The sequence below is a fragment of the Bombina bombina genome, chromosome 1 (assembly GCF_027579735.1).
Source record: "Bombina bombina isolate aBomBom1 chromosome 1, aBomBom1.pri, whole genome shotgun sequence".
NCBI lineage: Eukaryota > Metazoa > Chordata > Amphibia > Anura > Bombinatoridae > Bombina > Bombina bombina.
In genome coordinates this window covers 1,050,981,139-1,051,006,526 of record NC_069499.1, presented here as the reverse complement: position 1 = coordinate 1,051,006,526, position 25,388 = coordinate 1,050,981,139, and the positions used below count along the sequence as shown (strand labels likewise).

Below are 25,388 nucleotides of genomic sequence, written 5' to 3'. Positions count from 1 at the left end.
CTAAATGAATTATATATTTTTGTTTTAATTTAGGTAATTTCTAAACTAGCTACTCAACACTGCTAGCACTTTGTCATATTGTAAAAAAATATATGTATGTATAGTCCAAAACATCCCAGAATTAACCCCTTAATGACCACAGCACTTTTCCATTTTCTGTCCATTTGGGACCAAGGCTATTTTTACATTTTTGCAGTGTTTGTGTTTAGCTGTAATTTTCCTCTTACTCTTTTACTGTACCCACACATATTATATACCGTTTTTCTCGCCATTAAATGGACTTTCTAAAGATACCATTATTTTCATCATATCTTATCATTTACTATAAAAAAAAATATAAAATATGAGGAAAAAATGGAAAAAAACACACTTTTTCTAACTTTGTCCCCCAAAATCTGTTACACATCTACAACCACCAAAAAACACCCATGCTAAATAATTTCTAAATTTTGTCCAGAGTTTAGAAATACCCAATGTTTACATGTTCTTTGCTTTTTTTGCAAGTTATAGGGCAATAAATACAAGTAGCACTTTGCTATTTCCAAACCACTTTTTTTCAAAATGAGCGCTAGTTACATTGGAACCCTGATATCTGTCAGGAATACCTGAATATCCCTTGACATGTATATATTTTTTTTTAGAAGACATCCCAAAGTATTGATCTAGGCCCATTTTGGTATATTTCATGCCACCATTTCACCACCAAATGCGATCAAATAAAAAAAATTGTTCACTTTTTCACAAATTTTTTCACAAACTTTAGGATTCTCACTGAAATTATTTACAAACAGCTTGTGCAATTATGGCATAAATGGTTGTAAATTTTTCTCTGGAATCCCCTTTGTTCAGAAATAGCAGACATATATGGCTTTGACGTTGCTTTTTGGTAATTAGAAGGCCGCTAAATGCCACTGCGCACCATGCGTGTATTATGCACAGCAGGGAAGGGGTTAATAAGGGAGCATGTAGGGAGCTTTTTGGGGTAATTTTAGCTTTAGTGTAGTGTAGTAGACAACCCAAAGTATTGATCTACGCCCATTTTGGTATATTTAATGCCACCATTTCACCGCCAAATGCGATCAAATAAAGAAAAACGTTAAATTTTTCAAAATTTTAGATTTCTCACTGAAATCATTTACAAACATTTTGTGCAATTATGGCACAAATGGTTGTAAATGCTTCTCTGGGGTCTCCTTTGTTCAAAAATAGCAGACATATATGGATTTGGTGTTGCTTTTTGGTAATTAGAAGGCCGCTAAATGCCACTGCGCACAACACGTGAATTATGCCCAGCAATGAAGGGGTTAATTAGGTAGCTTGTATGGAGTTTGCAGGGTTAATTTTAGCTTTAGTGTAGAGATCAGCTTCCCACCTGACACATCAGACCCCCTGATCCCTCCCAAAGAGCTCTCTTTCCTCCCCCACCCCAAAAATTGTCCCCGCCATCTTAAGTACTGGCAGAAAGTCTGCCAGTACTAAAATAAAAGGTATCCTTTTTTTATATATAGCATATTTACATATGCTGCTGTGTAAGATTCCCCCCTTAGCCCCCAACCTCCCTGATCCCCCCAATACAGCTCTCTAACCCTCCCCCTCTGCCTTATTGGGGGCCATCTTGGGTACTGGCAGCTGTCTGCCAGTACCCAGTTTGCATGTAAAAATGTCTTTATTTTTTTTTATTTTTGTTTTTTCTGCAGTGTAGCTTCCCCCCCCCAAGACTAATCCCCCACCCCCTCCCAGATCCCTTAGATTACTTTAATCAAGGATTTTATCCCTCCTTTCTCCCCATAATAAAAAAAAACCTTTCTGTAGTGTAAGTAGTTCCCACCCGCTCCCTCCCCGTGCACACGCCCGCCCACCACCCCCCGTGCACGCGCCCGCGCGCGCCCGTGCGCGCCCCCGGCGATACCGCCCCCGATCCCGCCCCCCTCTCTGACCAAGAAGCCATCGATGGCCGCCCACCCACCTCCCACTTCAGCTCCCACCCACCAACGAATGCGGCCATCGATGTCCGGTGCAGAGAGGGCCACAGAGTGGCTCTCTCTGCACCGGAGGGGTAAAAAATGTTATTGCAGGATGCCTCAATATCGAGGCATCCTGCAATAACCGGAAAACAGCTGGAAGTGATCAGGATCGCTTCCAGCTGCTTTCCACACTGAGGACGTGCAGGGTACGTTCTCAGGCATTAACTGCCTTTTTTCTGAGGACGTACCCTGCACGTCCTCAGTCGTTAAGGGGTTAATGCTGGAGCTGATTGAGAATAGATTCACTCCATCCAGGGCTGTTGTGAGCACTTGTAAGAAACAAAGCTGACCAGAACCTGAGAGCTGCCCGTCAAGCTCACTACAAGCCACAGGAACACCAGCGCAAGAAGACGCCACTACTGAAGAGTGTTAAAGTGGCCAAAACACTGTAGGTGGTTACAACAAAACCTCAGGAGTGTATAATACAAAGTTAAAAACTCTTTAATAAAATCTTAAAAGCAACAGGTTTCTCCTGTTTATTGAAGTAACTGCACCATGAGGCGTCTCCTCTTTTCTGTTGACTTTGCTACATTGTCAAATTATTGTTATTTAGTATATTTAAAAAAAGTTTCTTAATACCATTTAGGGATATTTCACATTGTCCTGCCAGTTACATTTACAAAAGAAAACATATGATAGCTGTTGTTTTCCACTATTTAATCAGTATTTCCATGAATTTACTGGAGTTCCAGATTGTGATATTTTTTTTCTTAGAAAACTATCACCAGATTACGAGTTTTGCACTAAACAGGGTGCAACACGAACGCAACAAAAGTTGAGTTATTTCACCCTCCATTGCGCTGCCATTACGAGTTTCTAAAAAGTCACCTTCTGCATGCGATATGGTGGCGATAAGCTCCATACCGCTCAAAATCCAACGGCTGCTCTGACGTGCTCGTGCACGCTTTCCCCATAGACATCAATGTGTGTTAGAAAAAACTAACACCTGAAGCGCGGAATGGCGATCACCGTAACGCAACCCCATTGATGTCTATGGGGGGAAAAAAGTTATGTTTTAACCTAACACCCTAACATAAACCCCTAGTCTAAACACCCCTAATCTGCCATCGCTGACACTAATAAAGTTATTAACCCCTAATCTGCTGCTCCCGATATCGCAGCCACTAATAAAAGTTATTAACCCTTATTCCGCCGCTCCCCGACATCGCCACCACTATAATAAAGTTATTAACCCCTATTCCCCCGCTCCCCAACATCGCTGACACTATAATAAAGCTATTAACCCCTAATCCGCCACTCCCGACACTAAAATTAAAAAAAATTAAAAATACTTGGCTGATTAATTCTTATCAGCCAATAGAATTTCAGTAGCTCTCATCCTATTGGCTGATTTGAACAGCCAATAGGATTTCAGTAGCTTTCTGTAGGATTTTATAGGGCTATTAGATTTGGTGTAATTGTTTTTATTTTGAATAATTTTGTTTGTTATTTTTGTAATTTAGTGTTTGTTATTTTTTGTAATTTAGAGTTTTTTATTTTTTGTAATTTAGTATTTTTTATTTTTTGTAATTTTAGATTTACATTTTTTTAGTAGTGTTAGGTTTTAATGTGTAATTTAGTTTATTTAATTGGTAGTTATTATAATTTTAGTATAATAGTTTTTAGGTTAATTGTTAGTTTAAACTTAGTTTTTTTTTAATTTCACAGGTAAGTTTTTATTTATTTTAAGATAGGGATATTGTAATTTTAAGTTTTATGTTAGGGGGTTGTTAGGTTTAGGGGTTAATAGTTTAATTTTTTTTTTGCGATGTGGGGGGCTGACGGTTTAGGGGTTTAATAGGTTTATTTAGTGGTGGTGATGTGGGAGGCCATAGGTTTAGGGGTTAATAACTTTATTTAGTGGTGGCGATGTTGGGGAGCGGCAGAATAGGGGTTAAAAAGTTTAATATAGTATTAGCAATGCGGGGAGCAGCGGAATAGGGGTTAATAGGTAGTTTATGGGTGTTAGTGTACTTTGTAACACAACAAATGTGTACATTTATTTGTAGCCTAATTAATACATCTGAAAGTGATTTTAAAAAATAAATAAAAAAGTTATAAGAACGTTCAATAGAAGTGTCCTAATTCACCTACTAACTCTTCTCACTGTGGACTTTTTTTATTGTTTTTGTTTTGCCTCTCAAAGTTATAGGGATATTTGAGATTTTAGAGACATCTAGTGGTCAACACAGAGAATGTTGTAATAAAATAAGCATTTATAGACGTGCATTCATTAATAAACGAATGCTATTTTAAAAGGAAAAATTTGTTATTTGTTAAATTATAACGAAAATGAATAATGAACTGGACCTTTAATGAATAAACAAAATAAGTCATAAAATGTAATTAAATACATTTGTTGATATTAGTTAATTTGTTTGATTTTTAAAAAAAATAAAATAAATGCAGCCTGAAAGCCAATAAAAAGAGATCATACAGTTAGTGGTTTTGATTGATGTTTCTGTAATCTTTTCTGACCAATCCTGGGTGCTAGTTTGGTAGGACTAAGAAATGAATAATTATGCACATTGCAATTGATTTCCACTCTGTTGTGTCAGGCCGGATATTCAATACCTCGCCACTCAAGCGAGATATTCTAAGAAGCCTCGTCGTCACGGCAAGGCCCTTTAAAGAAAGTTTAGATACACACATTTTATCTTAATACAAGGTCAGATCCCAAAGATTTTGTGTGATTTCTCTCCATGCCGGCAAGATCTTGAATATCAGAGAGAGACAGATCTTTGCTGTTACATACACTGAGAGACAGAGAGAGTTGCAGAAAGAATATATTATAATCTTCAAGTGAGAATATCTCTCCACCGCATTTATGTTTAAATATTTTTTATTAAAGTTTGCAAAGATTTATGAAGTACATTTACATCAAAATTTGCCAATTACGTTTTCAAACAAATTGAAAATAAAACACATTGTCATAACAAATAAAGTTTTGAACTTGTATAACTTAAATATTCAAAAATTAGATCTCAGTTCTCCGCAATCATGATGTAAAACATAACATATATGGTGTCCTAGACCTCCCTCTAAGAGACATAAAAGAGAAAGGGGGAAAACATCCCCTTGAGCAATGTAAGACAAGGAAGGTAGGTTATACCATAAATTTATATTGAAAAAAAAGGGGGGGGGGGGATATAACATGGGTAAAGGTGACAACATATCCAGCAACAGCTGGATAAGTTTATCATGGTAGTGCTTTTGAATCTAAGTGTGTAATGCATGTTGATCAAGGTATGGTACTCCTATTGGGTAGATCCCGGTCTGAAACATCCCCATTTATCCAATAGAACCAGATCTGATGAAATGTGTCCTTGTTGTCTAGGATCCCAGATGCCAATTCGTACATATTGTATGTGTATTGTATCTTATTAATTATTTCAGACCAGGTAGGGACCCCTGTCTTCCAATATTTAGCAATACATGTTCTGGTGACCGTACATAGAATATTGAAAAAGGTATTTAAGTATTTGTTATATAAGGTGTTGTGATCGTGTAAGAGAGCTTGTTGTATAGTGAAATTGATCTCCTCACTTATCAGGCGACCCATGAAAGAAGCCAATCTCATCCAGAATGCATTGACCCCAGCGCAGTCCCACCACATATGGCGATATGTGCCTACATCCCGCACCCTCAATAGCATAGTTTGCTGCCTTGTGTGGACATATGTGCGGTCTTAACCGGTGTCAGGTACCATCGGAAAAGTGTTTTCATAATGTTTTCTTTTAAGTCTGCACTCAAAAGGCCTCTATCAGCGGTCTGAAATAGGTGTTCCCAGTCCACTAGGTCTTTAGTCATATTCAAGTCCCTTTCCCAGGCTGTCATAACCGAGGATTTAGTCTTAAGTGGACCAGATTGAATAGTCAAGTATAGTTTGGAAATAGTGTGTTTGGAGCGATGGGGGCTATTACAAAGTAGTTCCAAAATAGTAGGGGCTCCCTTCTGAGTGTCTCTGAGAAATGATCTGACTGAGGAGCTGAGTTGGAGGTAAAGATACCAATGTATTTGTATTGGTGCTACTTTCTCTTGCAATTGATTGAAGGAGAGCAACTTCCCGTTATTTAATATGTCTGCAACTCGGTACAGTCCCTTATTCTCCCACTTTTTAAACTGTGGTCTTAGCTCGTCAGGAAAGATATATTGAATTGGGGTGGAAAGAGAGAATCTTGGCATTAGATCGTTGCCCAATATCACTTTCGACCATGTATGTAAGGTAAGCTCTGAAGTGTATGGTGTTGAGTGGGATGAAGTGGATTGTTGAATTTTCCTGTCTCAGAAGATTGAATCTGGTTCACCCCAGCCTCCCATCTCTGCCTCCAATCTGGGCCACAATGCATCTGTTGACTTCTGTAAAAGCATTTTATCCTGTGCTATTCTAGCGGCCTAGTAATCTAACAATGCCGGTCCTCCAACCCCTCCTAGTGTTTTGTGTCTATTTATTATAAATTTTGATACTCTAGCAGATTTGCTCCCTCTAATGAAGGAGAGAAGCTCAGTTTGCAACTTTTCTATATCAGGCCTGTTGATCTTTATAGGGAGGGATCGAAATAGATATAAAATTCTAGGTAAAATAGTCATTTTGACAGCTGCAAGTCTCCCTAGCCAGGAAAAGTTGTAACTTTTCCATTTCCTAAGGTCTCGTCTGATCTGTTTAAAAAGGAGGATATAGTTGAATTTATATAATAAATGAGTCTGTGGTGGCAGGAAAATTCCTAGATATTTGAGTGTATGTTTCATCCATTTGAAATCGAAATTGGATTCTAATAATTTTTGAGAGTGTAGGGGAATAGCGATAGGTAGGGCCTCACATTTATCTGTGTTTATCTAATATCCTGATATAATTGAAAATGTGTCTAAGATCCCATAGAGGTTGGGGAGTGAGATAAGTGGCTTGGTGACGGTTAATAGGATGTCGTCTGCAAAGAGCGAAAGCTTATACTCCGAATTTGCTACAGAGACCCCCGAGATATCTGGGTGAGATCTGATTCTGGCTGCTAGTGGTTCTATACAAAGGGCGAATAATAGTGGTGAAAGAGGGCAACCCTGTCTCGTGCCGTTTAGGATTGGAAACCTTTTGGACTTGTATCCAGCTGAGGCTACCTGGACGAATGGGAGAGAGTATATCGCTTGTAAGGCTGTTATAAATGTACCATCAAACCCCATCCTCCCAAGGGTGGTGAACATATATTTCCAATCAATTCTATCAAACGCCTTCTCTGCATCCAATGACAGGAGCAGAGAAGGCGTTTTTGTCTTATCCAACCATTGCACGAGATTTGTCACCTTTCTGATATTATCCGGAGCCTCCCTATCTTTGATGAATCCCACCTGATCAGGATGCACCAGGTGGGGTATAATTAGTTTAAGGCGATTTGCCAAAATCTTCGTAAAGATCTTCAAATCTTGATTTATAAGGGATATCGGGCGATAATTTTTACAAAGTCTATGGTTTCTGCCAGGTTTAGGTATCACTACAATTTTAGCATATAAGAGTTCCAGTGGAACAGGGTTGCCCTCCATAATATGGTTGCAAAATGTGGTAAGGTGAGGGAGCAGTGTGGAGCCAAATAATTTATAGTATTCCCCTGGAAGCCCGTCAGGGCCCGCCGCCTTCCCCGGTTTAAGATCTCGGATCGCCCCCATCACCTCTGCCGCAGATATCTTAGCATTAAGTGTTTCCCTGTGTTCCCTAGATATTGTGTGCAGGGGGGAATGTGCGAAAAATTCTGTCGTGAGAGTTTCTGTTGTTGTGTTATGAATGACTTTGTGTCCGTCGTATAAGTCCCCATAATAGGTTGCAAATGTATCGACTATTTCCTGTGGATGTGAAGTGGAGGTACCACGAATGGTCTCAATAACTGGGATGGCTGATGCTCTACATCTTTCCCTAATTTTGTAGGCCATAAATTTATCCGGCTTATTCGCGTAAATGAAATACCGAGATTTCAGTTTTTGAGTAGCCCTAGTAGCTTGGGAGTTAAGCATCGACATTAGCAGTTTTTTTTTAGTCTGGAGCATATTTAGGGTGGAAGTCAATTTCGATAGTCTGTGTTGTCTCTCTAGTAAATTTATTTCCCTATAAAGCTCTTCTAGTTGATTTCTGTATTTTTTGTTTTGGACAGCTTTTTCTTTGATAAGCAATCCCCGTAGCACTACCTTATGTGCTGCCCATATGTTTATTGGATTTAAAGTGGAGTCAGTGTTGATAGTCCAATATTCTGTTAATGCTCGTAGAGTGTTTTCGTGTGCCTGAGGGTTTTTAAGATATGTAGGGTCGAACGTCCAAGTTATGCTACGTGATGGATCTCTTAGTCCGTCTATCTGTAGGGAAACAATGGAATGATCCGACCATACACAGGCATGTATGTCAGATTTTCGTATTAAGGGTTGAAGAATCTGGCTAACATATACATAGTCTAATCTCACGTATGAGTTGTGTGCAGCTGAATAGAAAGTAGTATCAGTAGTTACTCCATATAATGTATCCCATGTATCTATTAGGGAGTGAGGTGATAAGTGATCTTGAATAGATTTGACTAGTCGATTATGTCGTAGTTGCTTGTTAGTCAAAAAGCTATTAGATGTATGTTTAATCAGGGACATAGTGATATTAAAATCCCCTGCTAAAATGATCTTAGTTTGGGACCATTGTGTTAATAGGTGTGCTATATGTCGAAAGAATGAGTGCTGGTTCTCGTTGGGTGCATAGACATTGCATAGAGTGATCTCAGTGTCTAAAATCTGACCCCTGACAATAAGATATCTCCCTTCTGGGTCCTCAATGGTAGATACATGTGTGAAATTAATAGAGGAATGAATTAAAATAGAGACTCCCCTTTTCTTCTGTTAAGTGTGATCAGTCCACGGGTCATCATTACTTCTGGGATATTAACTCCTCCCCAACAGGAAGTGCAAGAGGATTCACCCAGCAGAGCTGCATATAGCTCCTCCCCTCTACGTCACTCCCAGTCATTCTCTTGCACCCAACGACTAGATAGGAGGTGTGAGAGGACTATGGTGATTATACTTAGTTTTATATCTTCAATCAAAAGTTTGTTATTTTAAAATAGCACCGGAGTGTGTTATTACCTCTCTGGCAGAGTTTGAAGAAGAATCTACCAGAGTTTTTGCTATGATTTTAGCCGGAGTAGTTAAGATCATATTGCTGTTTCTCGGCCATCTGAGGAGAGGTAAACTTCAGATCAGGGGACAGCGGGCAGATGAATCTGCATAGAGGTATGTAGCAGCTTTTATTTTCTGACAATGGAATTGATGAGAAAATCCTGCCATACCGATATAATGTCATGTATGTATACTTTACACTTCAGTATTCTGGGGAATGGTACTTCACTAGAATTACACTGTAAGAAGTACATAAAGCTGTTTATTAACTAGAAATTATGTTTAACGTTTTTGCTGGAATGTAAAATCGTTTTCATTTGCTGAGGTACTGAGTGAATAAATGTTTGGGCACCATTTTTCCACTTGGCAGTTGCTTAATCTTTTTCTGACAGTTTCTGTTCTCTCTCACTGCTGTGTGTGAGGGGGAGGGGCCGTTTTTTGGCGCTTTTTCTATGCATCAGTTATTTCAGTCAGCAGCTCATTGTATTTCCTGCATGATCCGGTTCATCTCTTCCATTCGGATTGGCTACAGCTCCAAGAATCTTCACAAAGGTTCTGGGTGCTCTTCTGGCGGTACTAAGACCGCGGGGAATCTCGGTAGCTCCATACCTAGACGACATTCTGATTCAAGCTTCAAGCTTTCAAACTGCCAAGTCTCATACAGAGTTAGTACTGGCATTTCTAAGGTCACATGGATGGAAGGTGAACGAAAAGAAAAGTTCACTCGTTCCACTCACAAGAGTTCCCTTCCTGGGGACTCTTATAGATTCTGTAAAAATGAAGATTTACCTGACAGAGGACAGGTTAACAAGACTTCAAAGTGCTTGCCGCACCCTTCATTCCATTCAACACCCGTCAGTGGCTCAATGTATGGAGGTAATCGGCTTAATGGTAGCGGCAATGGACATAGTACCCTTTGCACGCCTACACCTCAGACCACTGCAACTGTGCATGCTAAGTCAGTGGAATGGGGAGTACTCAGACTTATCCCCTTCTCTGAATCTGGATCAAGAGACCAGAAATTCTCTTCTTTGGTGGCTTTCTCGGCCACATCTGTCCAGGGGGATGCCATTCAGCAGACCAGACTGGACAATTGTAACAACAGACGTCAGCCTTCTAGGTTGGGGTGCCGTCTGGAATTCTCTGAAGGCTCAGGGACAATGGAGTCAGGAGGAGAGTCTCCTGCCAATAAACATTCTGGAATTGAGAGCAGTTCTCAATGCCCTCCTGGCTTGGCCCCAGTTGACAACGCGGGGTTTCATCAGGTTTCAGTCGGACAACATCACGACTGTAGCTTACATCAACCATCAGGGAGGGACAAGAAGCTCCCTAGCTATGATGGAAGTATCAAAGATAATTCGCTGGGCAGAGTCTCACTCTTGCCACCTGTCAGCAATCCACATCCCGGGAGTGGAGAACTGGGAGGCGGATTTCTTAAGTCGTCAGACTTTTCATCCGGGGGAGTGGGAACTTCATCCGGAGGTCTTTGCCCAAATACTTCGACGTTGGGGCAAACCAGAGATAGATCTCATGGCGTCTCGACAGAACGCCAAGCTTCCTCGTTACGGGTCCAGATCCAGGGATCCAGAAGCAGTCCTGATAGATGCCCTGACAGCACCTTGGGACTTCAGGATGGCTTACGTGTTTCCACCCTTCCCGATGCTTCCTCGATTGATTGCCAGAATCAAACAAGAGAGAGCATCAGTGATTCTAATAGCACCTGCGTGGCCACGCAGGACTTGGTATGCAGATCTGGTGGACATGTCATCCTGTCCACCTTGGTCTCTACCTCTGAAACAGGACCTTCTGATACAGGGTCCCTTCAAACATCAAAGTCTAACTTCTCTGAAGCTGACTGCTTGGAAATTGAACGCTTGATTTTATCAAGACGTGGGTTTTCTGAGTCAGTTATTGATACCTTAATACAGGCTAGGAAACCTGTTACCAGAAAGATTTACCATAAGATATGGCGTAAATACCTATATTGGTGTGAATCCAAAGGTTACTCTTGGAGTAAGGTTAGGATTCCTAGGATATTGTCTTTTCTACAAGAAGGTTTAGAAAAGGGTTTATCTGCTAGTTCATTAAAGGGACAGATCTCAGCTCTGTCCATTCTGTTACACAAACGTCTGTCAGAAGTTCCGGACGTCCAGGCTTTTTGTCAGGCTTTGGCCAGGATTAAGCCTGTGTTTAAAACTGTTGCTCCACCATGGAGTTTAAACCTTGTTCTTAATATTTTACAGGGCGTTCCGTTTGAACCCCTTCATTCCATTGATATAAAGTTGTTATCTTGGAAAGTTCTATTTTTAATGGCTATTTCCTCGGCTCGAAGAGTCTCTGAGTTATCAGCTTTACATTGTGATTCTCCTTATTTGATTTTTCATTCGGATAAGGTAGTTCTGCGTACTAAACCTGGGTTCTTACCTAAGGTAGTTACTAACAGGAATATCAATCAAGAGATTGTTGTTCCTTCTTTATGCACAAATCCTTCTTCGAAGAAGGAACGTCTACTGCACAACCTGGATGTAGTCCGTGCTCTAAAATTTTACTTACAGGCAACTAAGGAATTTCGACAAACGTCTTCTCTGTTTGTCGTTTACTCTGGGCAGAGGAGAGGTCAAAAAGCTTCTGCTACCTCTCTTTCTTTTTGGCTTCGTAGCATAATTCGTTTAGCTTATGAGACTGCTGGACAGCAGCCTCCTGAAAGGATTACAGCTCATTCTACTAGAGCTGTGGCTTCTACTTGGGCCTTTAAGAATGAGGCCTCTGTTGAACAGATTTGCAAGGCTGCAACTTGGTCTTCGCTTCATACTTTTTCCAAATTTTACAAATTTGACACTTTTGCTTCATCGGAGGCTATTTTTGGGAGAAAGGTTCTTCAGGCAGTGGTTCCTTCTGTATAAAGAGCCTGCCTATCCCTCCCGTCATCCGTGTACTTTTGCTTTGGTATTGGTATCCCAGAAGTAATGATGACCCGTGGACTGATCACACTTAACAGAAGAAAACATAATTTATGCTTACCTGATAAATTCCTTTCTTCTGTAGTGTGATCAGTCCACGGCCCGCCCTGTTTTAAGGCAGGTAAATATTTTTTAATTTATACTCCAGTCACCACTTCACCCTTGGCTTTTCCTTTCTCGTTGGTCCTTGGTCGAATGACTGGGAGTGACGTAGAGGGGAGGAGCTATATGCAGCTCTGCTGGGTGAATCCTCTTGCACTTCCTGTTGGGGAGGAGTTAATATCCCAGAAGTAATGATGACCCGTGGACTGATCACACTACAGAAGAAAGGAATTTATCAGGTAAGCATAAATTATGTTTTCTTGGTGGATGCCGTGGCATGGTAGTGGGTTGTGAAGTGTCATGCCCAGTATCTTGGGATATTAGCTTTAAGAAGGTGTGTTTCTTGTAAAAATAATAAGTTTGCCTGCAATGAGGCATATTGGGACATCGCTATCTTACGTTTGGTGTCAGTGTTAAGTCCCCTGACATTATGGGAAAGCAAAGTTATTCTAGGGAACATTGTTTGGTAATGTTGTGTATGTTAGGGCTGCGTAAACTGGTACCTTCTGGTTCCGACCTTTACCTTGCTGGAGTCTTAATGAAGTAGTAGTTTCAGTATCAAGGAGCATTACAAAGTTGTCACTGGGGTAAAAAGAAACATTAGAGATAAAACAGCACATTACATGCAACAGAATAAAAAACAAGTCCCCGTCCCTGAAACGGTCAGCTAGGGGACAACATTGTGAAAATGAACAAATAATCAACAATCAGTATTGCGAGGGGGCAAGGGCACCCCTCCAGCTCACAAGTCAGGTCATATCTAAAGTAAGCTCACGACCTCAACCAAATGAGCATCATCAAAGTTTGTTTTTGTGTAATTAGTGAAAAGTTCAAAGGCTTCTAAACAACCATCAACTAGGCCGTTAACCGGAATTTGGTAGTGTTACCTCAGTCTCAGGTATCTTTCACATTGAGGAGTCAAGTTCCATTTCCTCGAGTTTCTTTTGTCTTTTGTTTTTTATAGTTAATTTTCTGCCATAACGCTTTGTGTCTGGTTTCTTGTGTTGACTCGCCATTAGAGGGAGCTTCCAGATGTGGTAATGCTGGGGCTTCTAAGCCCAGGACTTTACAAATTTCAGGAATATCTTCTCGCTCTTTGAGGGTTATTATTTTAGAGTCTTTGGTGGTGATGAGCGCAAAGGGGAAGCCCCACTTATATGGTATCTGATGTTTCCGGAGCAAAAGCGTAAGGGGCCGTAAGGTACCCCTGCGTTGTAGAGTTCGCAAGTTTAGGTCCTGAAAGAACTGAATCACATTCCAATGAAATTTGAAGGTAGGATGTCTCCTAGAGGCTTGTAGTATTTTCTCTTTGTCAGGGAAGAAAGTTAATCTGATTACAACATCCCTGGGGGGAAAGCCGTTCTTAGGTTTAGCCTTTAAAGCTCTGTGAGCCCTTTCCACCTGGAAAATATAGTCAGCTGGTTTTTCAGTGATCTGGCTGAATAGTTGAGATAGATATGCTGGTAGATCTCTAGAAGTGACTTCTTCCGGAATTCCCTTCAGTCTGATGTTGTTACGTCTACTTCTATTTTCGAGGTCCTCCAATTTATCTTGACATTCTGCTATTAGTTGTTGTTGTGAGGAAATTGTTTGTGTCATTTCATCCATGTTTCCCACAATAGAGTCCTGTTGGTCTTCTAGGGTCTCAATTCTCCCCCCCATGTCCACCAAGTCAGATTTGATCTCTGACAAACTGTTAGTGACTGATGTGTGGATAGAGTCAATCTTCTCCCACAACTTCTCAAAGTTATCAGCGATATCTTGCTTAGAGACTAATGTGCGTAAATCTGCCCTTGTAAGAGGGACACTGTCATCTCGAGGTTGTGTGGGTTCCCCCTCTGATTCCTCTTCTATCTCTGAATCTTTGGGGATTTTATCAGATTGGGTTGTTTTAAAAAAAGAGGACATATTGGTAGTCTTCAGCGACTTATCGCCCTTCACTGATCTCCTGGCAGCCATGTTTCTGCTTCTAAGATGTGGTTCTGACTGCCGTGTCGGTACAGACGAGTGCACGGGAGCACCAAGTCCTAAACAATTAATGAAAGTGGGCGTATGTTTATGTCAGCGTTAGGCAGAATATTTGTTTTAATGACTAGATCATTTTTTCATATCCTTGAGGTTTGGTATAAAGGCAGCGACCAAAAACAGAACGCCATTTAACGGCATATGAATTACCTAAGAGCATATCATTGGAGTCAGTGAGCTGGCTGGTTACCCCCTCTATTTTATCTATGTGTTTACATTATTTTCACGATGAGAGTGTTCCTGCAGTTCAATGCAGTCCTGAATAATTCTGCTGCAGGTGTAATGCTTCTATTGACTTAAAGAGATGTATAAATAAAATGGTTTATTTTTCCGCCACTTATCCCTCTGCAGGGACTCTTAATATATCTGGATGCCTCTTTTGCTTCTGAATTTCTTATACTTCTGTACACTATCCCAGCATGGATGTCTGTGTCTTTTCATACACCACTTTTATTCAGAGAGGCTACTAGGATTGCTGGTTGTGAGGGTCTCCGTTTTTCTCCTGATTGCAAAAGGCTTATTTTGGCTTCTATTCTCCTCTACCTGATCTCTCAGTGTATGTGTCTACCTTGTTTGAGCTGCCTTTACAAATCCAGCTTTTTTTGTCTTCTTTGGGGGGCCTACTTGATCCGGAGTAGGCCGCAGCCAGGGACTTTCCTGAATTTTCCCTGGTTCTCAAATTCAGGTTGAAGTTCCGTTTTTTCTAGTGCTTCCAATTTGATGTTATTTATTACCCCTTAGTTGAGGATGCCAACAAGTAGTAAGTAGTGGCCTCAGTGGCCTCAGAAAGCTGCTTTTTATTAGTTTAATACCCTTTTTTACACAGAGCTTCCCTTCTAGGCCTCTTTAAAGGTACAGTATGCCTTACTGTCTCTCCACCGCATTTAAAGGGACATAAAACCCAATTTTGTTTTCATGATTTAGATAGAGCAAACAACTTTCCAATTTACTTCTATTATCAATTTTTCATTTTTTGTTATCCTTTGTTGAACAACAGGAAGGTAAGCTTAGGAGTCTGTACGTGTCTGCAGCACTATATGGCAGCAGTTTTGCAACAATGTCATACATTAGCAAGAGCACTAGATGACAGCACTATTTCCTGTCATGTAGTGCTTCAGACATGTGCACACTACCTATCTAAATATCTCTTCAACAAAGAATAACAGAAGAATGAAATCAATTTGATAATAGTAGTAAATTGGAAAGTTTTTTTAAAATTGTATTCTCTTTCTGAATCATGAAAGAAAAAGTTGGGGTTGCATGTCCCTTTAATTTAGTTAAGCTTAATTTTAATTTAAAACTAAAACCTTTTGTAGTGTACTACTGTACTGTTTGTATTACTGATCATTCACAGGTGTGTTCTTAAAAGTTGGGTCAGCAAATTACAGCATTTTACAATTTGCTGTTATAGTTTAAAAGTAAAGGTAAAGAAAATTGCATCTGCTGCAGTGTGTTAGGGCTACACTGCATTAGTATTGCACCAAAAACTCTACACTTTGACATAACAAAAATAAAGCGTTATAAACTCGCTGCAAACCATTTCCTCTATATCCAAAATTAAAAAATAGAAATGGATAAGGACAGTAAGAAGCAGCCCAGTAAGCCTGTCTCTATACGTAGTGTTAAGGCTGTGACACACTGCAAGCGGAGCAACGCGAGGCGAAGCAGCTTCTTCGCTCCGCGTCGCATCGCTTCTGAAGATCAAATATTTCATCTCTGAGCACTCAGCTAAGCGACCTGACGCAGCAGAGTGCTCAGAGATGAAAAGGCAGGACACACTGAGCGTGTACAGCTGCATCTACACGATGCACGCTCTCCGCTTTCAGTGTGTCACAGCCTTTATACTTAGGCTTCTACGCTCTGCAAGGGTTGCCGGCTGTCCTCCACAAATATACAGAACAATAGAGGGGTGGGTCACACAGTTCTCCCCCAAAAGCTCTACCTTAGCACCCACTCTTGATCCCACAATGTACAACTAAGCAGTCATTTTACTTCTTGACTGCCAGTAACACTCGTAAACAGAAGTGATTTAACCCGGTTGAATGCCCCTCATTTGTAATGAGTTTAGGCATAGGAGGCTTTTTTACATTTAGCTAACACTCAGGGATGTTAAAAACTGGATATTTAAGTGTCCAGTATTTTTATAAAGATTTTACTGGACAACCCATTAAAATACTGGACTGTTCAGATGAATGCTGAACACCTGGCAACCCTACCTTCTGCACAAGTTTTAGTGCCACGGCATTTAATTACACCTGCCAGCCAGTGTGCAGCAACAGCAGCGACAATCAGGTAGCAATGTTGCTGCTCATGTTGGACAAGGACATGACGTAGTAGCCAGCACACACAGTCACACACCACCAACAACCAAAAAGCGCTCATATCCCCCTTTACCAACTATGGGCCAGATTACAAGTGGTGTGCTATTTAGAGCTTATGCTCAAATGTAAACTTTACTAGAAGTAAGTTTTTTGCACTCTTTGGGTAGCATGCGTAATACAAGTTGAAATTAAAAAGTTTACACGTGAGCGAAACCCAGCATGTGCTAACCAAAGGACTTCGAATATCGCAACCACATTAACTTATTCTCCCTTATAAACTTAAATGGAAAGCGCAGAAGAAAAAACCTAACACATATCCGCTAACCCGACAGGAGTTATTAATATTTAACATTCCAAAGCTCTTCACATACAGGACAATGCAATTTTTATTGTAAATACATATTTATATATATAGATATATCTGTCTATACCTATACCTGTATATCTATTACTATAGATATATAGGAAAATATATCTATCTTACATTAACATTATCAGATATGTATATGTAAAAATCAGATATGTATATAATAAAATTGCATTTTTTTTTCTATGTGAAGGAATGTAAAATATGTGTATCGCGCTTCGGGTTTTGCAATTTACTGTAGGTCTAGCACAGTGTCGGGTTAGCGCACATAAAGACTTGCGAACAATGTGTTTTATTAAAACATTAAATATTAAAAAATATTAATAAAAATTGTTACTTTACCATTAAAGACCGCCATGCACATAAGCAAAGTCACAGATCATGGGGCCGATTTATCAATGTCTTTCCGACATGATATGTAGTTTATTATGTCCGACAGACATCGCTAAATGCTGACAGCATACGCTGTTGGCATTTAACATTACATTTAACATGACATCTGGTGAACTGCTTGTACAATGCCACCCCCTGCAGATTCACGGCCAATCGCTAGCAGGGGATGTAAATCAACCCAATCGTATAGGTCTTAAGTTAAGGTCTTAAGACCGCTGCTTCATAACTGCCTGGAAACAGGGGCATCATTGGCCATTCGGCCCTTGATTAATCAGCCTTCATGTGTCAAGAGTAATAACATATGCTAAAGAATATGAGAAGGGAACATGTCTTGAATGCATGAAAATTTAATATTAAAAAAACAAATAAAAAGGTGTAGAAAATATAAAAGTTTATAATCACTGATAAATGTATTTGTATCTTTTGTCCATTTATTTGTGTTCTTTGTGTACTTATGTCTCAGACCTAGCTGCTCCCAGGAACTTTCTGTTTTGCTTCTGGAAGTTCCAGCTCATCCTCATAATCAATGTGAAACAAAGAATTAGCCAGAATGACATCAGGTTTTGCACAGAGCAGCATACTAAATTTATATTGATCTAGCATGTATCTGGTCCACTTTTGGTACCTATTGTATGTTCCCCCCTGCTGGACCAGGATAATAAGTGATGGGTTCTGCACAAACTCCTCACATCACTCAGGGAAGGAGAAATATGGTACTAAAGAGTAAGGTGCAATAATGAGCATATAACTATGTGAATAAAGTATGTACAGTAGCAATACATAATGTAATTTCATGAAAACATATGAAAGTAGTTAGTGTCCCTAATTTCAAGGGTTATCATACTTTTTTTCCCAAGTATTACGCTATCACAATTGACACTTGTACGTAAAATAAAAATAATGAATATAATTCAGGAACATACAAATGCTTTTTCTGGATTTAGCAGCAAACAAGTAGAAGCACAGCCTGGGAAGCTAGTCAAACAAATAGGCTAAGATGATTGCAATTTATGTGAGTTGTAGCACCAGTGTCAGGAAACTGACGTGTCAATGATGTAAAGCGCAAACAATGGGACGTGCAAAAGTGACATGACACATAATGCAGTACCAAGAAAATTATATTAGATACATTGTAAGAAAAAATTATATTAGGTAAACAAAGGTTGCCTAGCAGCATAACAGTAAACCCCTCAAGCAGAGTTATGAGTAAACCTTACCACATAATGGTATAAGAATACATTCAGGAGGGCTAGACCTCCCTTACCATGAGGTCTTTACAGAGTATTTGGGGCTTTTGTCCTTACCATCTATACTAGGAAAACAAAAAATAGGTATCACATATGGATATTACTAGGAACAACCATATAAGAAAGTTCCTAGCAATATAGATAAGGATGTGATTCAATCTATAAGAAGTTAAGAACAGAATAGAATAGAACACATTAGGATAGAACAGAGTTTGCATAGCAAGGACTCATAGTTATATCAGATAGCACTTGTAAAATCAAATATCAACAGCAATTCTGATGTTTAGGATGATTTGGAGACCCCCTGAAAATTACATTGTTTTTTTTAATTGTATCAATTCCTCTCCCCATACTTATTTTAATAGAGAAAATACTTTTGGAAAGGTAACCTCGGGGGGGGGGGGGGGGCTTCCTATCACCATAACCAGAGCAAAAACATGTACATGTAAGTCTATTCTCCAAAATCCTGTCATATAAATTGATGTTAATATTGATTTGGGGTGGTAACTTTCACATTTTCTCACATCTTTAGCAGCTTACAGGATAGCTAATATAGATGGTTTCATTTCTAGTCTCAGATATGTGCTATATATAAAAAGAGCCTCTGTAGGATCCACTATATATATATATTTATTGATTGATTGATTGATTGATTGATTGATTGCATTATATTAATTCTGGAACATGATCAGTTACTTGTGTCACTCTCACTTGACCATGCACTGGCCCAGCGTTTATCTCAGCCTGTGGCCTTCTCTTCTTCAAAACAGCTTAAAATGGTTTTGAATAGCTGTATCCATCTTGGAATTGACTGTCATTGATCTGTGTATTAAAATTTTTACCTATGTGCAATTAAGCTGTAAACAGAATTTAGCTACATTTCTTATTAACGTACTTAACATTTGGTCACATTTTGCACTCTCTCCCCTCTCTTTTGCGCTCTCTCTCTCCCCCCTCTCTTTTGCGCTCTCTCCCCCCTCTCTTTTGCGCTATCTCTCCCCCTCTCTTTTGCGCTCTCTCTCCCCCCCTCTTTTGAGTTCTCTCTATCCCCCCCTCTTTTGCGCTCTCTCTATCCCCCCTCTTTTGTGCTCTCTCTCTCCCCCCCTCTTTTGTGCTCTCTCACTCCCCCCCTCTTTTGCGCTCTCTCCCCCCCTCTTTTGCGCTCTCTCTCTCCCCCCCTATTTTGCACTCTGTCTCTCCCCCTCTCTTTTGCGCTCTCTCTCCTCCTCTCTTTTGTGCTCTTTCTCTCACCCCTCTCTTTTGCGCTCTCTCTCCCTCCTCTCTTTTGCGCTCTCTCTCTCCCCTGTCTCTCTCTCTCTCTCTCTCCCCTCTCTCTCTCTCTCCTCTCTCTCTCTCTCCCCCTCTCTCTCCCCTCTCTCTCTCTCTCTCTCTCCCCTCTATCTCTCTCTCTCCCCTCTATCTCTCTCTCTCCCCTCTATCTCTCTCTCTCTCCCCCCTCTCTCTCTCTCTCCCCTCTCTCTCTCCCCCTCTCTCTCTTTCTCCCCTCTCTCTCTCCCCCTCTCTCTCTCCCCCTCTCTCCCCCCTCTCTCTCCTCTCTCCCCCCTCTCTCCCTCCCCCTCTCTCTCTCCCTCCCCTCTCTCTCTCCCTCTCTCTCTCCCCTCTCTCTCTCTCTCCCTCCTCTCTCTCCCTCCCCCTCCCCTCTCTCTCTCCCTCCCCTCTCTCTCTCACTCCCCCTCCCCTCTCTCTCTCACTCCCCCTCTCTCTCTCACTCCCCCTCTCCCCTCTCTCTCTCTCTCCCTCCTCTCTCTCCCTCCCCCTCCCCTCTCTCTCTCCCTACCCTCTCTCTCTCACTCCCCCCCTCTCTCTCTCACTCCCCCTCCCCTCTCTCTCTCCATCCCCTCTCTCTATCCCCCTCCCCTCTCTCTCTCCCTCCCCTCTCTCTCTCCCCCTCCCCTCTCTCTCTCCCTCCCCTCTCTCTCTCCCCCTCCCCTCTCTCTCCCCCTCCCCTCTCTCTCTCACTCCCCCTCTCTCTCTCACTCCCCCTCTCCCCTCTCTCTCTCTCTCCTCCCCCACCCCCCTCTCTCTCTCTCCTCCCCCCTCTCTCTCTCTCTCCCCCTCTCTCTCTTTCTCCCCTCTCTCTCTCCCCTCTCTCTCTCTCCCCCCTCTCTCCCCCCTCTCTCCCTCCCCCTCTCTCTCTCCCTCCCCTCTCTCTCTCCCTCCCCTCTCTCTCTCCCTCTCTCTCTCCCTCCCCTCTCTCTCTCTCCCCTCTCTCTCTCTCTCCCTCCTCTCTCTCCCTCCCCCTCCCCTCTCTCTCTCCCTCCCCTCTCTCTCTCACTCCCCCTCCCCTCTCTCTCTCCCTCCCCTCTCTCTCTCACTCCCCCCCTCTCTCTCTCACTCCCCCTCCCCTCTCTCCCTCCCCTCTCTCTCTCCCCTCCCCTCTCTCTCTCCCTCCCCTCTCTCTCTCCCCCTCCCCTCTCTCTCTCCCTCCCCTCTCTCTCTCCCCCTCCCCTCTCTCTCTCACTCCCCCCCTCTCTCTCTCACTCCCCCTCCCCTCTCTCTCCCTCTCTCTCCCCTCCCTCTCTCTCTCCCTCCCCTCTCTCTCTCCTCCCCCCTCTCTCTCGCTCCCCCTCTCTCTCTTTCTCCCCTCTCTCTCTCCCCTCTCTCTCTCTCCCCCCTCTCTCCCCCCTCTCTCCCCCCTCTCTCCCTCCCCCTCTCTCTCTCCCTCCCCTCTCTCCCTCTCTCTCTCCCTCCCCTCTCTCTCTCTCCCCTCTCTCTCTCTCTCTCTCCCTCCTCTCTCTCCCTCCCCCTCCCCTCTCTCCCTCCCTTCTCTCTCTCACTCCCCCTCCCCTCTCTCTCTCCCTCCCCTCTCTCTCTCCCCCTCCCCTCTCTCTCTCCCTCCCTCCCCTCTCTCTCTCCCCCTCCCCTCTCTCTCTCCCTCCCCTCTCTCTCTCCCTCCCCTCTCTCTCTCCCTCCCCTCTCTCTCTCACTCCCCCTCCCCTCTCTCTCTCACTCCCCCTCTCTCTCTCACTCCCCCTCTCCCCTCTCTCTCTCTCTCTCCTCCTTCCCCCCCCTCTATCTCCCCCTCCCCTCTCTCTCTCCCTCCCCTCTCTCTCTCCCCCTCCCCTCTCTCTCTCCCTCCCTCCCCTCTCTCTCTCCCCCTCCCCTCTCTCTCTCCCTCCCCTCTCTCTCTCCCTCCCCTCTCTCTCTCCCTCCCCTCTCTCTCTCACTCCCCCTCCCCTCTCTCTCTCACTCCCCCTCTCTCTCTCACTCCCCCTCTCCCCTCTCTCTCTCTCTCTCCTCCTTCCCCCCCCTCTATCTCCTCCCCTCTCTCTCTCTCTCTCCTCTCCCCCTCTCTCTCCCCTCTCTCTCTCTCTCCCCTCTATCTCTCTCTCTCCCCTCTATCTCTCTCTCTCCCCTCTATCTCTCTCTCTCTCTCCCCCTCTCTCTCTCCCCTCTCTCTCTCTCCCCCTCTCTCTCTTTCTCCCCTCTCTCTCTCCCCCTCTCTCTCCCCCCTCTCTCTCCTCTCTCCCCCCTCTCTCCCTCCCCCTCTCTCTCTCCCTCCCCTCTCTCTCTCCCTCTCTCTCTCCCTCCCCTCTCTCTCTCCCCTCTCTCTCTCTCTCCCTCCTCTCTCTCCCTCCCCCTCCCCTCTCTCTCTCCCTACCCTCTCTCTCTCACTCCCCCCCCTCTCTCTCTCACTCCCCCTCCCCTCTCTCTCTCCATCCCCTCTCTCTATCCCCCTCCCCTCTCTCTCTCCCTCCCCTCTCTCTCTCCCCCTCCCCTCTCTCTCTCCCTCCCCTCTCTCTCTCCCCCTCCCCTCTCTCTCCCCCTCCCCTCTCTCTCTCACTCCCCCTCTCTCTCTCACTCCCCCTCTCCCCTCTCTCTCTCTCTCCTCCCCCACCCCCCTCTCTCTCTCTCCTCCCCCCCTCTCTCTCTCTCCCCCTCTCTCTCTTTCTCCCCTCTCTCTCTCCCCTCTCTCTCTCTCCCCCCTCTCTCCCCCCTCTCTCCCTCCCCCTCTCTCTCTCCCTCCCCTCTCTCTCTCCCTCCCCTCTCTCTCTCCCTCTCTCTCTCCCTCCCCTCTCTCTCTCTCCCCTCTCTCTCTCTCTCCCTCCTCTCTCTCCCTCCCCCTCCCCTCTCTCTCTCACTCCCCTCTCTCTCTCACTCCCCCTCCCCTCTCTCTCTCCCTCCCCTCTCTCTCTCACTCCCCCCCTCTCTCTCTCACTCCCCCTCCGCTCTCTCTCTCCCTCCCCTCTCTCTCTCCCCTCCCCTCTCTCTCTCCCTCCCCTCTCTCTCTCCCCCTCCCCTCTCTCTCTCCCTCCCCTCTCTCTCTCCCCCTCTCTCTCTCACTCCCCCTCTCTCTCTCACTCCCCCTCTCCCCTCTCTCTCTCTCTCCTCCCCCCTCTCTCTCTCCTCCCCCCTCTCTCTCGCTCCCCCTCTCTCTCTTTCTCCCCTCTCTCTCTCCCCTCTCTCCCCCCTCTCTCCCCCCTCTCTCCCCCCTCTCTCCCTCCCCCTCTCTCTCTCCCTCCCCTCTCTCTCTCCCTCCCCTCTCTCCCTCTCTCTCTCCCTCCCCTCTCTCTCCCCTCTCTCTCTCTCTCCCTCCTCTCTCTCCCTCCCCCTCCCCCTCTCTCCCTCCCTTCTCTCTCTCACTCCCCCTCCCCTCTCTCTCTCCCTCCCCTCTCTCTCTCCCCCTCCCCTCTCTCTCTCCCTCCCTCCCCTCTCTCTCTCTCCCCCTCCCCTCTCTCTCTCCCTCCCCCTCTCTCTCTCCCTCCCCTCTCTCTCTCCCTCCCCTCTCTCTCTCACTCCCCCTCCCCTCTCTCTCTCACTCCCCCTCTCTCTCTCACTCCCCCTCTCCCCTCTCTCTCTCTCTCTCCTCCTTCCCCCCCCCCTCTATCTCCTCCCCTCTCTCTCTCTCTCTCCTCCCCCTCTCTCTCTCCCCCCTCTCTTTCTCTTCCCCCCCTTTCTTTTGATCTCTCTGTCCCCTTTCTTTTGCTCTCCCTCCACTCTCTTTTGCTGTCTCTCCCTCTCTCTTTTGCTCCCTCTCTTGTGCTCTTTTTATCTCCCCTCTTGATCTCTCTCTCCCCTCTTGATCTCTCTCTCACCTTTCTTATCTTTTCCCTACCCCCTCTCTCCCCTCTTTTGAGCTGTTTTGAGCTCTCAAACTGCACAGCGTTTCACGGCCCATCTGGCCCCGCCCCTTCACGCTCGGTCACGCCCCCTCACGGGCCTCGCGCTCTGTCACGCCCCCTTCATGCTCGGCCACGCCCCTGGGCCACGCTCGGTCACGCACACTTCTGCTCGCACTGCAGAGCAGAGACTTAGGGACTCTCAAAGGCCAGGTGTGTTTGTCCTCGTGCTGTGCTGTCTACTGCGCATGACAGCTTCGGACAAACACGCTTGGCCTTTTATTATATAGGATATGTGTATATATGTAAATACATACTTATATACACATATAAACACATATATACACATATATACAGATTCAGCTAGAGTAGTATATAGAGATGAAGCAAGCAATTTAGAGGGTGCAGTATTATGCAGGATCTGTAGGGCTGGAATATTGAATGTGATCCTATAGGACAGAGAAAGTAAATGTATGCACTGGCATAAGAGAGCAGCAGAGGAGAAACTGTGGGTAAGCTCCAATTAGAGGCGGCATGACTCTACTTCTGGAATTGCCTCTGGAACTCCATCTCCGGGGCCACTCCACTCCAACTGCCAAACTCCACCCTAAGATTTTCAAATTTACAACCATTCAACTCTGCCTCCTAGTCCAAGATGTGAGTGGCATGATGAGAGTTATATTTAAGGCATCAGTAGACTTAAAGGGAAATTAAACTGCTGTGTGCAACTACAAAAGAATAGTAACTATTCACCATGTTATTTCATCCTGTCCCTGTAGCTTTTTTTTAAATCAGTTCTCCTGTTTTACAATTACATTATACAGCTGTAACAAAATAAGCAGTATTATTGATCTGTGGGTGTGTACAGCTTCTGTCACAGGCTGTAAGTATTCCTGAGCTCCAAGATGGCAGCACCCACAAAGTGGAGCATCAGTATCTGGCAACTTTAAGCTATTAAAACAGGAGAACAGATTTAAATAGAGCTGCAGAAACTGGATGAAATGTGATAACATAGTGAGTATTAACTATTCTTTTGTAGTTGTGCACAGCAGTTTAATATTAATCTTTTCATACATGAAGCATATGCATTATAATTGAATTACTTTTCTGTGTTTCAAAAACACATCTTTTTTTTTTACGGTCTTCAGATAAATACAACTTTTTTCCTTTATATTATATAATATGTTTCAGATTGTTTTCTTATGAACTAAATGAAAATATGTGCAGGTTCTTTTCAAAGAATGTTAATGTGTTTCTTTATTAAAATACAGGTATGGGATGAAAGATTAGCAAAGTCTGCGGAATCCTGGGCAAACCAGTGTAAATGGGACCACGGACCAGCTCAGCTCATGCGCTATATAGGTCAGAATCTCTCCATTCATTCTGGAAGGTACTTTTCTTTATGGTATATAAAACCTAAATAAATACATGGTGCCCTGCTATTGACTATTATTATCTTCCTTACCCATAGATTTCATATAGGAAAGTATTTGTATATGTTCAGTCATTTAGGGCCCTATTTATCAAGGTTTCAACTTCTGATCCACATGCATTTTCGTGTCAAAGTTGCTTATAGAACTTAAAGGATTACTTTCTGTTATAATTTTTAAGCTAGACAACTAACATATTAAAGTTAATAAACATTAATTAAAACCTACTGACCTATATTTTCTCCAAAACGAAGTTTCATAACGTTCTAAAAGTTATATCTTTTATTCGCCAATGATGTCACAT

At 43.4% G+C, this 25,388-nt stretch overlaps 1 protein-coding gene across 1 annotated transcript in view; it reads left to right on the top strand.

Annotated features, from left to right (window-relative positions):
* R3HDML (R3H domain containing like) overlaps nucleotides 1–25,388 on the top strand; it is a 95,947-nt gene that overhangs the window by 9,080 nt on the left and 61,479 nt on the right. Inside the window, exon 3 of the mRNA XM_053689792.1 lies at nucleotides 24,926–25,044. Within this exon, the coding sequence (XP_053545767.1) occupies nucleotides 24,926–25,044 (119 nt within the window). The remainder of the gene's footprint in view (nucleotides 1–24,925; nucleotides 25,045–25,388) is intronic.